The 12,562-nt window shown below is 63.9% G+C and overlaps 1 protein-coding gene across 1 annotated transcript; it reads right to left on the bottom strand.

Moving 5' to 3' along the window:
* Positions 1-1,442: 1,442 nt before the first annotated feature.
* ERFE (erythroferrone) lies at positions 1,443-8,589 on the bottom strand. The gene is made up of 8 exons (XM_030325958.1): positions 8,404-8,589; positions 6,101-6,223; positions 5,422-5,524; positions 4,203-4,447; positions 4,019-4,127; positions 3,837-3,927; positions 2,890-2,968; positions 1,443-2,025 (listed from the first exon to the last, which is right to left on the bottom strand). Exons 1-8 carry the CDS (start codon positions 8,587-8,589, stop codon positions 1,927-1,929), a joined length of 1,035 nt encoding a protein of 344 aa, XP_030181818.1. The 3' UTR covers positions 1,443-1,926.
* Positions 8,590-12,562: the final 3,973 nt, after the last annotated feature.

The raw sequence follows: 12,562 nt of genomic DNA, 5'->3' as shown, positions 1-12,562 counted from the left end.
GAGCCATCAGCCCAGAGCCCGTCGCGGGGCTCGAACTCACGGACCGCGAGATCGTGACCTGGCTGAAGTCGGACGCTTAACCGACTGCGCCACCCAGGCGCCCCAGAAAGGGGGACCCTTCTGGTGAAGATGTTAAAAAATGCATAGTCTGGGGGCGCCTGGGTGGCTCAGTCGGTTAAGCGTCCGACTTCGGCTCAGGTCACGATCTCGCGGTCCGTGAGGTCGAGCCCCGTGTCGGGCTCTGTGCTGACGGCTCAGAGCCTGGAGCCTGTTTCGGATTCTGTGTCTCCCTCTCTCTGACCCTCCCCCATTCATGCTCTGTCTCTGTCTTAAATAAACGTTAAAAAAAAAATAAATAAATAAATGCATAGTCTGCTTGCAGGAAGAAACTAAAATACTTCTCAAGTCCTTATTGATCCGGAAAACCGGTCACATGATCACCGCAACCGAGTTTTAGTAAAGCAGCTCTTGGGCCTCCCTTAAGTGTTTGCCTCAGGATGATGTAAGTTTCCACCACGTTGCCTTAGAAGCAGCAGTTTGGTAACTTGCGCTGGCCCCGCCCAGCACGCGCAGGCGCCTTATCGCCCCTTCTGGCCTGCAAGTCCCCCCGCCACGTTCTGAGCACACCCTTCCCCGGAGAGTGTGGAGCCAGCCTCCTTGCCGGGGACTGGGACTCCATACGGTGGGGTGTCACTGAAGAGAGAAGGACCCCTGACTTTCCAGAGGCGTGGAACAGAACGCTTTTTATCCACTCGGCATCTTCAACCAGGAGCCAGTCTGCGACTCCCGAGTCCCCAGTGCCCAGAAAGCCACCGTCCCAGAGCCGTCCTGAGTGGACCTGGCCTAAATGTTTAAGGTTCTTTATTTTCAGGTCTGCGCTTTGTGTTTGTCACTGTGCGTAAGTCCTGCAATAAGAGTTCTTAGCACTGGAACCACATCACGAAGTCAGTTATTTATATAAATACATTCCACCCGGCAAGATCATACAATAAATACTTCAACAAACTGGTGTGTAATACACTTAGGTTGAGAAAAAGGAAGAGGTCCGTGGTTTTTTCAAGGGTAAAAGCTTCTCTAAAATATGCCCACTGGATGCAAAGGGAAATCCAGAGAAGGGTGTGGCCGCAGCAGCCCTTATCAAACAGCCAGGGGAGGCAGGACCCACGGCAGCCGGCCCTTCCTGGTAGGGTGGGTACCAGTCCTACTGAGAATCGCACCAGGCCTGCCAAGGGCACCGAATGCCCGGTTCGCATGTACTGTGCCCGGGCCCCCCCCCCCATCCCCCCTGCAGGAGGGAGGTGTTGGGATTCCAAGAGGGGACACGAGCTGTGTGCTCTGGGAGATCGGGCAGACCTGGTCACCGTCCTGAAGCCTGCCAGATGGTAAGGTGACTGCAGCCACCGCCCTCTTCCCTCTGGGCCTGAACACACCCTTGTCAGACTAGCCTGCCCCACCCCACCCCCCCGCCCCCTGTGGCACCAGGTCCCTGCAGCCACCTTGGCCCGGGCTGCCGTATAACTTCCTCAGCGGCACCTGGGAAGAAACACCTGTGTCCCCTCACAGGACCTCCGCCCCAGTCCATCACTGATACAGTGTCACAATGAATTTGGGACCCAACTCCCCCAAGACAAAGCAAGTGCTTCTGGGCGCTGAGCCCCATAGAAACGTTTGCCGAGTAACAGCCCGATGGGGCTCTCCTCCTCTTGAAAGACGACCTCCTGAAATCACTCCTGGTGCCAGTGTGCACGTCACCTCCCTGGGCCGCTGGAGTTGGGCCATCTCTGGGCTGAGCGGCAGGACCCACACGGGCAGTTCCAAGGGCTTCCTCCGGCGCCTGGCCCCCCGCCACTCCGGCGCCGCCCGGCCCGGATATTGTTCGGACCCGCTTCTGTTTGCCGGGCACAAGGAAGGGCCCGGTGTGGCCGCTCAGACGCCGAGGAGGACCGCGCTGAAGTGGGAGCCGCTGCGCACGGTGAGGGAGGAGCCGCTGGCGTTGTCCAGGAAGACGGAGGCGTACTGCCCCATCTGCAGGGAGGGTCAGAGCCAGCCTGGGGACCGCCAGCCCCCCAAATGCAGAATCTGGGGACTCCCCCAACCGTCTGCATCCGAGGACCCCAGGTGGACCCCGTGCCACCCAGCAGTGCCTGGGACCTGACCCTTCGATGCCTTACAGCGACCACAGCTCTGGCCTCCCAACTGTGTGGGAGCTTAAGCAAACGACGTAACCTTTCTGTGCCTTCATTCCCGTGTTTGTGAACAGTGGGAACGCTGTACATCACCTACACTTAAATAAAGACTTTCCATTCTGGTGAACGGAGGAAAAACAGCAGTACTGACCTCAAAGCAGGTACTTTACGTAAAGAGCTGGGGGGGGGGGGAGGCCTGGCATGCTGCTATTTAAGGGTCAGCTGTCACTCCACACGTCTGCACTTCAACTCTTTCTCTTTTACTAAATCCCACGTATCAATTTGTCACTTGCCAAGGGCCCCACAGTGCCAGAAGAGACTGTCACGTAGGATCCTGTGTAAAGTTACATCTGCTTCCCACGGTTGCAACAGGCCCAGGGTTGTTACAGTGTCAGCCTGAGGGCACAGAGCTGACCTCCATTCCCTCCTGCCACCTGTCCCTACAGGGAGCCCCAGTCCTCTGTGGGATGCCGGGGAGGTCTGAACACAGCGGACTGAGGAGCAGGGCGGCAGCTGAGGACGGCGGCCGTGCCCGGGGCCGGGGGGGAGGCTTTGCTCTGCCCGAACCCGTGTGGGCTCCCCGGTGTGGCCCCAATCTCTCCCAGGCCAGGAGTCGGAGGGCACTGTTCCCAGGGATCCTGAGCACCCACCTAGCCTTGCCCAGGTGGTGCCTGCCCCCCGTGCCCGAGCCTGTCCCACGCACCTGCAGGTACAGAACACCGTTTACGGAGATGGTGAAGAGCTCGCTGCTACTCTCCAGGCCCATGACAGCCTCCAGGGAGCTGCAGCCAAAATGGGAAGACCGTCAGCCCGCACCCCGGGCCCCACCAACCTCCTGTGCTCACAACCACCCCGGCAAACGACAGCCGCCCAGCTCAGTGCAGTGGTAACAGCTGTCCTGGCCAGGTCTTCTGGTGGAGGGTGGCATCCGAACTGGATCCTCCAGAGGAGTGGGGACAGTCTCCACGGGGCCAAGGGGGTTCTGCGAGTGCCCAGAAAGGCAAGCCTGGGCCCAGGCCAGGGCTGAAAGGTCCCGGCCCTGCTGCAAAGAGGACACAGGCCGGTGCAGCTGGAAGTGGGGGTGTGGTGGCAGCAGTGATGCCAAAAAAGTGGGTTCAGGCCAATCTATGGAAGGTTTCCAACCGTGGACTGGGAAGTTCTGAACTCTGTCTCCCAACTGCTGTGGAGCGCGCGCGCCCGCTCTGTGCCTGGGATCCACTGGGGGCGCTGGGGATACAGAGGGTGCTGCCCCTTGCCCTCCGGGGTGCAGGTGCCACGGAAAAGAGGGATCGTGTCAGGGAGCGGACGGTGAGAAGGAAGTTCACAGGCAGAAGAGACGGGGACGGTGATGGGTTGCACGGGCACTGTGGCCTCCGGGTGACAGCGCAGGCGAGGGGAGCGGGGAGGCTGGGGAAAGTGTCGGGGTAAGCACCGTGCGCCGCCCCCCCACCCCCCGCTGCTGGAAAAGGATGGCCTGATGGGGCCGGGAGCTGACTTCGAGATCGGGAAGGAGGCGTAGGGTCGCCGGCAGCTGGTGCGGCGGCGCTGGCGGACAGGGTCTTTCCAAGCTGGGCAGCGCTAGGGTGGGGTGAGGAGACTGGGGGGGGGGGGGCGGGTCTAGTGCCGGAGTTCCCACCCCCCCCAACTCACGCGTTGCGCTGGCACCGGGACTGGATGCAGATGAGCAGGCGCAGGCGGTCCCGGGGGCGCGGCGGCCCCCGCCTGGGCTGCTCGGCGAGCGCTGCAGGGGTGGGGGGAGGGGGCGGTCACGGGCGGCGGGGTTCCGAGCGCACGGGGACGACCCCCCGCGCCCCGCCCGCCGGGAGCCTCACCCGCGTGCAGCGTGGCGGCGAGCGCGTAGAAGCCGGCGACGGGCGCCGTGTACTGGCCGCTGGTCAGGTTCAGGCCGGGGCCGCGGCGGAAGGCGCCCTCGGCGTCGGGCTGCGGGGCGCACGGAGGTCAGCCCGGGCCCGCCCGCCCGCGTCCCCGCCCCCGCCCCCGCCGGCCCGGGCTCACCAGGTAGTAGCCGCCCAGCTCGTGCAGCGCGCGCCGCTCCACCGACGCGTCCCGGCGCAGGCGGCCGTGGAAGGCGGCCTCGACGCGCGGCGCCCGCGGGCCCGGGGCCAGGGGCGCGGCCAGCAGGGCCAGCACGCCCGCGTCCCCCGCCGCCGCCTCCTCGTCCTCCCGCGGGGCGGCCGCGCCCGCCGCGGGGCCGCGCGTGCAGGGCTCGGGCTCCGCGCGCTCCCGCTGCCGCACCGCGCCTGGCACAGAGCGAGCGGTGGCCGCGCCGCTCGCCCACCTGCCCGCGTCCCCGACCCTTGCCCCGGATCCACTACCGACTGCACGCGCCCCACGCGCCGGCGCCCGCGCTCCGGGATCCACGGGAGACCCCCCCCCCCGCCGCCTGCCGGGCCTGGAAAACGTGGCTTCCCGAGCCCGCGGCTGTTCTTGTTTTCCCTTCGAACTTTGGCTACCGGGAAGCTCGGGGCGGACTCACTGAACCCAGCGCCCAGGTTCTGCTGCCTCACCTCTCCATCCTGCCCACGCCTCCCCCTGCCCACTCCTGTCTTCTCCGCTTATAGCGAACTGAAGGGGAGGAAAGGCTCTCCTAATAGTTGTCATAATAAAGTGAACTCTGGAAGATACTGGGAGATAGGACTCAGCAGCTGCCCAAATGCAGGGCCATCCCCCGGACATAACAGCTCCGCCGCCCCGCCTGCCCCCCCCCCCCCCCGCCCGCCCCGGACTGCCCAGGACACCATCCTCCCTGCCTCCCGTGGGGCTCTTGACCAGCAGCTGAGACCTGCCAGGGAAAAAGGCAGGGACACAGGTGATCAAGGGGAAGAAGCTGGGGTCTCAGTCCAGGGCCCGGGGTGAGTCTCAAATCCCCATGGTTGCTTTGTGATCAGAGGAGCACTTTGCAAAGTTACGAAGCTCTGATCCCTCACTGATGGTCCCCACTCTGGGGGTACGGGTCCCCTGGCCCCAATCCCAGATGGGGTAGGGTGCTGGTCCCCGAGTGGCCAAGTCCTCCTTCCCCTGCGAAGCCTCCCCCTTACCACGCTCCTCCCAGACCCCCAACCCGACCCTCAGCCTCACCCAAGCCCCCCCCGTCACAGAGCAGGGGCCTCCTCGAGGGCTGGCCCACACGGGCATGCCCGGCCACCTCCTCCAGGACACCCTCCTCCGGCCCCACTCACGCCAAGGGTGCGTGTCCACAGGGGCGCCCCCCTACCTTTCAGCAGCAGCTGGAGCTCCTTCAGCAGCACTTCAGGTGGGATGATGGGGCCAGGGGGGCCCTGGGGACCGGGGGGCCCCGGGGGCCCTGGGAAGCCAAGCTGAAAAGGAACCTCAGCAGTGAGGAGACATGTCTAGTGAGCTAGACATCAAGAGCAGGTGCCAGGTCTCGGGCTAAAAGGAATGAGACAGGGAACCCCGCAGTCTCCAGGGCCCCCAGGCTCCCCACCTGTTGGGAACCACAGGGTGTGTCAGTCCAGCCTGACTGCAACCCTCCCGGACGGCCGTCCCAGGCCAGCCCGGGCCTCCCTCCCTAGGGTACAGACGGAAGAGAAAGGGGGTCGCTGAGGGCGCTGCCTGGCTTCCCAGGGGTGCAGGAAAAATGATAGCAACAGGCCTCAAATTCCGGGTCACCTGGGGCCCCAGCTTGGCACTTTCTGTGCTCTCCGACCCCAGGCCAAGGGCGAGGGTCTGTCCTCGCTGGCACTGCTCGGGTGTGCCCGTGGGGCTGCGGAGGGGGGCAAGGGGGTGACGGTGGTGGGCTGGGGGTGCAGGGAAGGCCTTGCAGGTGGAGGCCCCCTGCTTCCCCACGTGCCCCCCCCAAGACACACACACACACACACACTCCCCCAGGACACACACACGTGCACACACGCCGCTGGAGCTCCCGTGCTCACCTTCAGCTTCTTGGCCTTGCCTCTGCCTCCCCTCTTGCCATTGACGCCTTTGTCACTCTGCCTGATCAAGAGCATCCAGGCATCCCTGGGCTCGATGCCCTGTGTCCCCTCGGCCGGGGGCTCCTGGAACACAGCCAGCCGTGAGGCCCGTTTGCCTCCCGCCGTGGGCGCCTCCCCCGCCCCGAGCAGACAGGACACTTTTCAGGATGTCCCCGTGCGCAGGACGGGCCTTCCGCACCCTTGGGGCCTGGTCCTTGTCAGCACTGGTGTCCTCAAAGCCGGCGCAGCCCCCAGCCCGGGCTTTCCGCCCTCCCCACGCAGGGAGGGTGACCAGGCCGCAGTGCAGCCTGGGCTCTGTGGAGAAGAGGGCTTGGGCCGCGGGTGGGGGGCAGGGGGCGCAGAGCACCGAGCAGGTGAGAATCCCGGCCTGGCTGGCCCACCTCTTCCGGCTTCCCTCCACAGGAGCTCCCTGGGAGCCCGCCAGCTCGAAAGTGCTCGGGAGGAGGCCACTGGGCTCCCCAGGGCCCCCTGCGCGGCCCCCGCTGGAGTGCCAGGGACACGGGTTACGGCAGCTGACAGCACAAGAACGGGACGGTGAGGAGGCCCGGCGGCCTAGCACTGATCTGTTATGAATGCGGAGTGACACCACTCAGCCTCCTCAGGACCTCCAGAACAAGGACAGGGGTGATTCTAGAAACATCCATTCCTGTGCACACTGCATTCTGACCAGTGCCGACACGGAGCAAAATCCCAGGAGGTGCCTTTCAGGGAGAGGCCTTTGGCTCATCAGCCACTGGGCCTCAGGTGGTCTGGCCCCAGGTGAGGCCACCAGCTGGGAAGGAAATCGGCCCAAGGGCTTAGATGAGCTCACAAGCCAGTAACAGTGGCTGAAGGGAGGACGCCGGGGTTTCAGAGCTGGCCAGGACCTGTCATCGGAGACCAAGCTGGCGGTCTCCTGGCCACTCCGCAGGGCCTGGGGCCTTCCTTCGGGAGCCAGTGTGCAGTGGTGGGGACACGGCGCCCCCCGTGCCAGAAGAGCCCGGGCGTGGGCAGAGAAAGGGCTCAGAGTGCCCGGGGCCTCCTGGGCCGGGCGAGGTGCCGTCCTACTAGCTGCTCACCGTGGACACAGGACCGGGTTCCACTTCACCGCCTCGCTCCGCCTTCGTCGGGAACGCGTGCCCAGAGGGTTCCACAGAGGCTGGACGGGCGCGCCAAGCTGACCCTCCCAGCTGGGCCAGTACTTGGACCCCAGTTTGGTTTGGGGGGGCAGAAACAGGTGGAGGCGAGTCACCCTGGGGCCGGGGAGGCGGCCCGTGGCAGTGTGGGTGGGTGGCAGGCAGCTGTCCTGTCCCACTGGGGTCCCCAGCTGTGAGAGGCTCTCAGAAAGGAGGTGGGGGAGCCTCTGGTCCCGTGTGGGCCCCACAAACAGAGTCCGAGGCCAGAACCCCTCCTGGGAGCACCCAGGCCTCTTGCTTCCAGGTGACTGTATCCTGACATCTGGCCACCCTTCTCCAGAAAGTGTGACCCATGGTCTGGGTGGGGTTGGCCTTCCTGACTTCCAGTGGTGGGAGAAGCACTTCGGGAGGCTCCTCCCAGGGAGCCCTCTTTGGAGGCGGTGTCCTTGGCCTTGGTGGCTCCAAGTGTGAGCTGAAGCCCGGAGCTGAGGGCTCCTCTGAAGTCCCCTCCTCCCACCCTCGGGGCCGGGCACTGTGTGCTGCCCTCAGGAGGAAGCGCAGGGCCGAGCTCAAGATCATCCCCTCAGGGCCAGAAGCCGCAGGTCATTAGGGGCCCTGCACACACCGCCCCCACCCCCGCCACGCTCCCCAGACCGAAAGGGAAGCACTTTCTTTGTTGTTTTTCAGAGAGAACTGCGCCTAGTAAATTCGGGGAGCGGCGGTCACACTTTCACAAATAGGTTCTTCCCAATTTCATGCCGGTCGAGTTATTTACATTTTACCCACTTCCCAACTTCCTTCTGCCTCCACCCCGGGGAAAAGGCGGTTCACGCGGAGCCAGTGGAATTTTGCCCTTAATGCCGCAGAACTACCCCCAAAGTCCCGGCCAAGGTTGGCCCTGCCGGCGCCGGTCCGCGCGGAGGGGCCGCGTCCACACTCCCCGCGTCTTCCCGGAGCCCCGCCGGCCACGCGCTTCCACCGCACGTTAGGAAGGCAGACGCCCGGGCCAGCCCCGGTCTCCGCCCGCGACGCCGCGCTGCCCTCGGTGCCCCCACCCCTCCCCGGGATCTCAGGGACGTGAGCGCTCCGGGTGGGGAAACCGAGGCCCGAGGGGGTCCGGCGTCTTACCGGCGGGCGGGCGGGCGGCCCCGCGCGGTTCTCCGCCGGCAGCTCGTTCCCGGGCCGCGGCTCCTGGCGGGCGCGGCTCTCGGCGGGCTCTCCGGGCTCCGGGGAGACGAAGCCCGCGGCGGCGGCCAGGAGGCCCGCACAGACGAGGAGCAGGCGGGCCCCGGCGGGGCGGCGGGCGGGGGCCATGCGGGCGGCGGCTCCCTCTGGGCTCGGAGCGCGGCGTCTCGGGGACCGCGCTCCCGTTCCGCGCCTTATAACGCGCTTGAATCCCCCGCCTCGCCCTTCGCGCGTCACGGCCCTGCGCCCCCTGCCGGGCCCGGCGTGCGCTGTAGCGGGTGCGCGCGCGCGTGTGCCTGTATACGAATGCGTGTGCCTGCGCCTATGCGCGCGCGTGTGCCTGTGTGCGAGCGTGGTGCGTGTGCCTGTGCGCGCGCGCGTGTGCCTGTGTACGAATGCGTGTGCCTGCGCCTATGCGCGCGCGCGTGCCTGTGTGCGCGCGCGCACAACGCGGGACGGGGTGGGCGCTGCCCTGGAGGTGGGGGGAGCGCAGCAGGGAGAAACGGGGGAAGGGGCGCTGCAGCCGAGGAGGGTGGTGCAGAGAAGGGGTGAGGAGAGGGGAGGAGGGACCGCGGCGGAGCGGGGGTGGGGGGGGCTGCGTACAGAGAGTAGGGTGTGCGGGCGGGGGCGCGGCATAGGGTTGGAAGTGCGAGGAGGGGACTACGGAACGAACAGGGGCGCGGGGAGGCGAGGCGGAGGGGGAGGCCTCGCTCGCGTTGGCCAGAGCGCCCCCTCCTGTCGAGCGGGTTTGCGTTCCATCTCCAGGCCCCGGGGCCATTCCTTTGCGCTGTCCAGCTCTTCTTCTCAGGGGGGCTTGGGTGCCCCTTCTTCTGGCCCTGGACCCTCTGTCGTCTTGACAGCCTTTTCTCTACGGGGAGCCGGGTCGCTTCCCTCCTCTGAGCCTGGGAGCATCCCTTCATCCCTGTCTATTCCGTGCATGGTCTGTGGGGACCTCGAGGCATCCCATCCCCATTATTCCAGGTGGCGCCCCGTGAGGTCCAGGCCTTGCCAACATAGGTTTAGTACACCGGAGCGGGGACGACACCCAAAGACCCTACCCAGTGCCTCTTTCCCAGGTGGGGACCCTGCGCTGCCTTCTGCCCATGGCTGGGATGCCCTAAGCTCAGAGTGCACTGTCCTTCCCCATCCCGGTGCAGGGGCACGGGGGGGGGGGGGGGGGAATCCACAACCTGGGGCAGCCACCCTGCACGGATATGGTTGCACCTAGACCCAGGCTGGGAGGCCTGAGCCCTCTGGTGACCCAGCCAGGTGTGGGGGCTAGATTCCAGTGCCAGGCACAGGGCTCTGCTGGCATGGGGCGCCAGATCCTGCAGGCTTGAACTCCAGGCTCCTCCCTGAAAAGAGCCAGCTCCCTCATCCCCTCTGGGCTGCTTTGTTCCCTTACATGCCCATTGCCTTCCTGTCTCCCCATGGCAGGTAAGGGCATGGGAATAGCACCGAAGTGCCTGCACCTGGTGGGCACACAGTGTCCTTTGTTCACGAGTGGGAGAAGACACAGCTAACGATTGCCCCTTGCAAAGGTCTGCCCCCACCGAGGGTCATCTCTTCTGAACCTCACCCTGTCCTATTTCACAGAGTGTGGCAGGCGGTGGCTCCCTAGCCTGGGGGTAATCCTAAATCAGGAGCCCCCCACTCATGCCCTGTTTCGGTGGCTGGTTTTCTACACCAGACAGGGAAGGGGTAGGGGGGCTGGGGGGAGTGGGGAACACAGGAAATACTTCATATTTTAGAAAAAGCCTGGTGTTCGGTGTTCATTGTTCTGTGATTCTGCCTCTTTTTCTGTAGGATGTGAATATGGTGGTAGAATTGGGGTGTTTTGGGGGGGTCAGAGTGTTTAAACAAAAATATACCCTGCCTCACCCTGAGAATTTGTTCCCTGGGGGTCAGTGTGTCCCATAGACTTATTCTGTGAGGATATCTTTCAGAGGCAAATTAAGACTACAACAGAGAAGTTCTGTCTTTAATCTTGAAAAAAAAAAATTTCTCAGCAGAATGAAAAATGGAAATTCCTATAGAAATTACAGATGCTCCAGAAGACAACTGAGAGATAGTGGCTTGCATGATATGTACTTAACAAAATATCCGGCCTTATTTCCTCTGCAGACATTCAGCAGTGTTGTTACTAACGAGGACATTCGCTCCCGAATCAGTGGAGGCTATTATAAAGCCTTCAAAGGATTAAGCCTTTCTCGGGTGGGTTCTCATTTCTGGTCCCACGAGGAAAGTCTGTTAAGAAGCTGGGTGTGCAGAACTTTGTAATGTGCTTGTCTGTGCTGGGACACGGGCCTCGGAGTCCACTACTAAAATCTTGATCATTTTCATTTCTGGGGGGGGGGGGGAGACTTTATCTGGGACCGCTGGACGCCAAGCGTGGGGCGTGTTCTCTTTGCCGAAACCTGCAGTCTCCTGGCTCCAGGAAGTGCAGCCCGTGAACAGTAATTTCATGTTTCTGAAAAAGCACGCCCACACCCAGCACCTCATCCATTTCTCATGGACCGCACTGACTAGCCCAGAGAGGTGAGGGGCCTGCCCAGGGACACACAGCTTGGGCTTGGGGGTGGGGCCGGGCCCTCTCGCCCCCTGGGCGTGCTCACATCTTCACAGCCACAGATTTTGTCCATTACGGTCCTTCCTATTCTGGATGGCGAGAAATTGGAGCTACGTGATGCGCTTGCGGGTTATGGATGAACGCGTGGCCCTGTCTTTTCCCTGAGACAACCAGGTAGCACAGGTGGGGATTGCCCACGGGGGTCTGGCTGTGAGCGGAGGCCAGGGAAACGCACGTGGCTGACCACTCTTGAACCCAGGGAGCACTCCCCACTTGGGTTGGTGGGTAGAATGCTGTGGGGGGCAGCCCTGCGCGGTGGGAGGAAAGAGACACCTCGTGGAGGCCACGTTCAAGCCCTGGCTTGCCCCCCCCCCCCCCCCGGCGGGTGGCTGGTCTGTCCTGGAGCTTCTTGGAGTTTCCTTCCAGTTTCCCTGCCTGCGAGCTGGGATTAAGGGACACATGCCCTTGGGGCTGCTCTAGGGTGAGCTGAGGTCACAGTGGGTGCCGTGTGGGGCCGTGAGGGAAGCCTGCTTGCCTTCCAGGCTGCCTCGGTGGTGAGGGTCCCTGGCCCGGGCCATCAGCACCACGTCACGGGGGGCTGTCCTCAGACCTGCGTGAAGACGGGGGCTCCAAGCCTTGTCATGTGGCAGAGCATGATGGGAGCACAGGACAGACCCGGCAGTGGGTCTGCTCAGCAAATCGGGTTCTTGCTTGGCCACCTGGAGCAAAGGTCATGTGTGGCTTTGGAAGAGGCACATATGGGGCCTTTAGGCACTCATCCCTCTGAGACTCAGTTTGCTGGTTCTGTAGAGCGGGCATAGTGGCCGCTGCCCCCGAGCCTTTGTCTGGGATCCCACTCACACGTGAGGGATGAGCAGACAAAGCCAAGGCCAGGAGGAAGGTGGCCTCAGCATGGAGGCCGGGCTGCTTGGGCTCCCCACTGCTGGTTGCTGGCCTGGATCCCGTCCGCAGGGACGTGAGGCGTACTGCTGTCAGGGCCGGGTGCCATTTGGCCCACCTGACGCCACGGAAGGCGAGGCTCTGACTGTGTACCTTTCACAGTGCCGGGGACCCCTGGGAATGGAGGGATCCAGTTGGGGGCGTGGGGTCCCTAAGATGTTCACGTGACTTCATTTCCACCTCCCAGTGGAGAGCCCCAGCCCGCCTGAGACCAGCTTGGAGGACAGCTGCCATGTGAAACCCAGTTATTTTCCCAAACAGTGAACAATCCTAGTGATGTCATGGGCCCTGCCGGAGGGCCCAAATCAAATCGGTTCTGGTGCTGGTGCAGGCTCCCGTGACACCGTCCCAAGGTGACGACACAGCCTGGCCCTGGGGCGGGGGAACGCAGAGCATGGGGCCTGCAGGTGGGGCTCCCTGTTTCTGGGGGTCACATTTCGGGAGTGAAATCCGCTCAGAGGAGGGCAGGCCTCAGCAAAGACTCCCCCAGGTCAAGGAGCACCAGAAACAGGTTCCGGTGGCACCAGACAGCATGTCCCCCAGCCCGCCCCCTCCCCCCTGCGGCAGCAGCCC

The sequence above is a fragment of the Lynx canadensis genome, chromosome C1 (genome assembly GCF_007474595.2).
Source record: "Lynx canadensis isolate LIC74 chromosome C1, mLynCan4.pri.v2, whole genome shotgun sequence".
NCBI classification, from domain to species: Eukaryota; Metazoa; Chordata; class Mammalia; order Carnivora; family Felidae; genus Lynx; species Lynx canadensis.
Note: the sequence above shows the minus strand (reverse complement) of the source record. Positions and strands in the feature narration are given on the sequence as shown.

Bases quoted from the DNA above. Each gene is read 5' to 3' on its own strand.
- ERFE (XM_030325958.1), bottom strand. From the start codon at position 8,589: ATGGCCCCCGCCCGCCGCCCCGCCGGGGCCCGCCTGCTCCTCGTCTGT. The intron at 4,128-4,202 runs GTGAGCCCGGGC...TGCGCCCCGCAG, and splicing joins AGCTGGGCGGCTACTACCTG to CCCGACGCCGAGGGCGCCTT. The intron at 3,928-4,018 runs GTGAGGCTCCCG...CCACCCCTGCAG, and splicing joins CGCCGCCACGCTGCACGCGG to CGCTCGCCGAGCAGCCCAGG.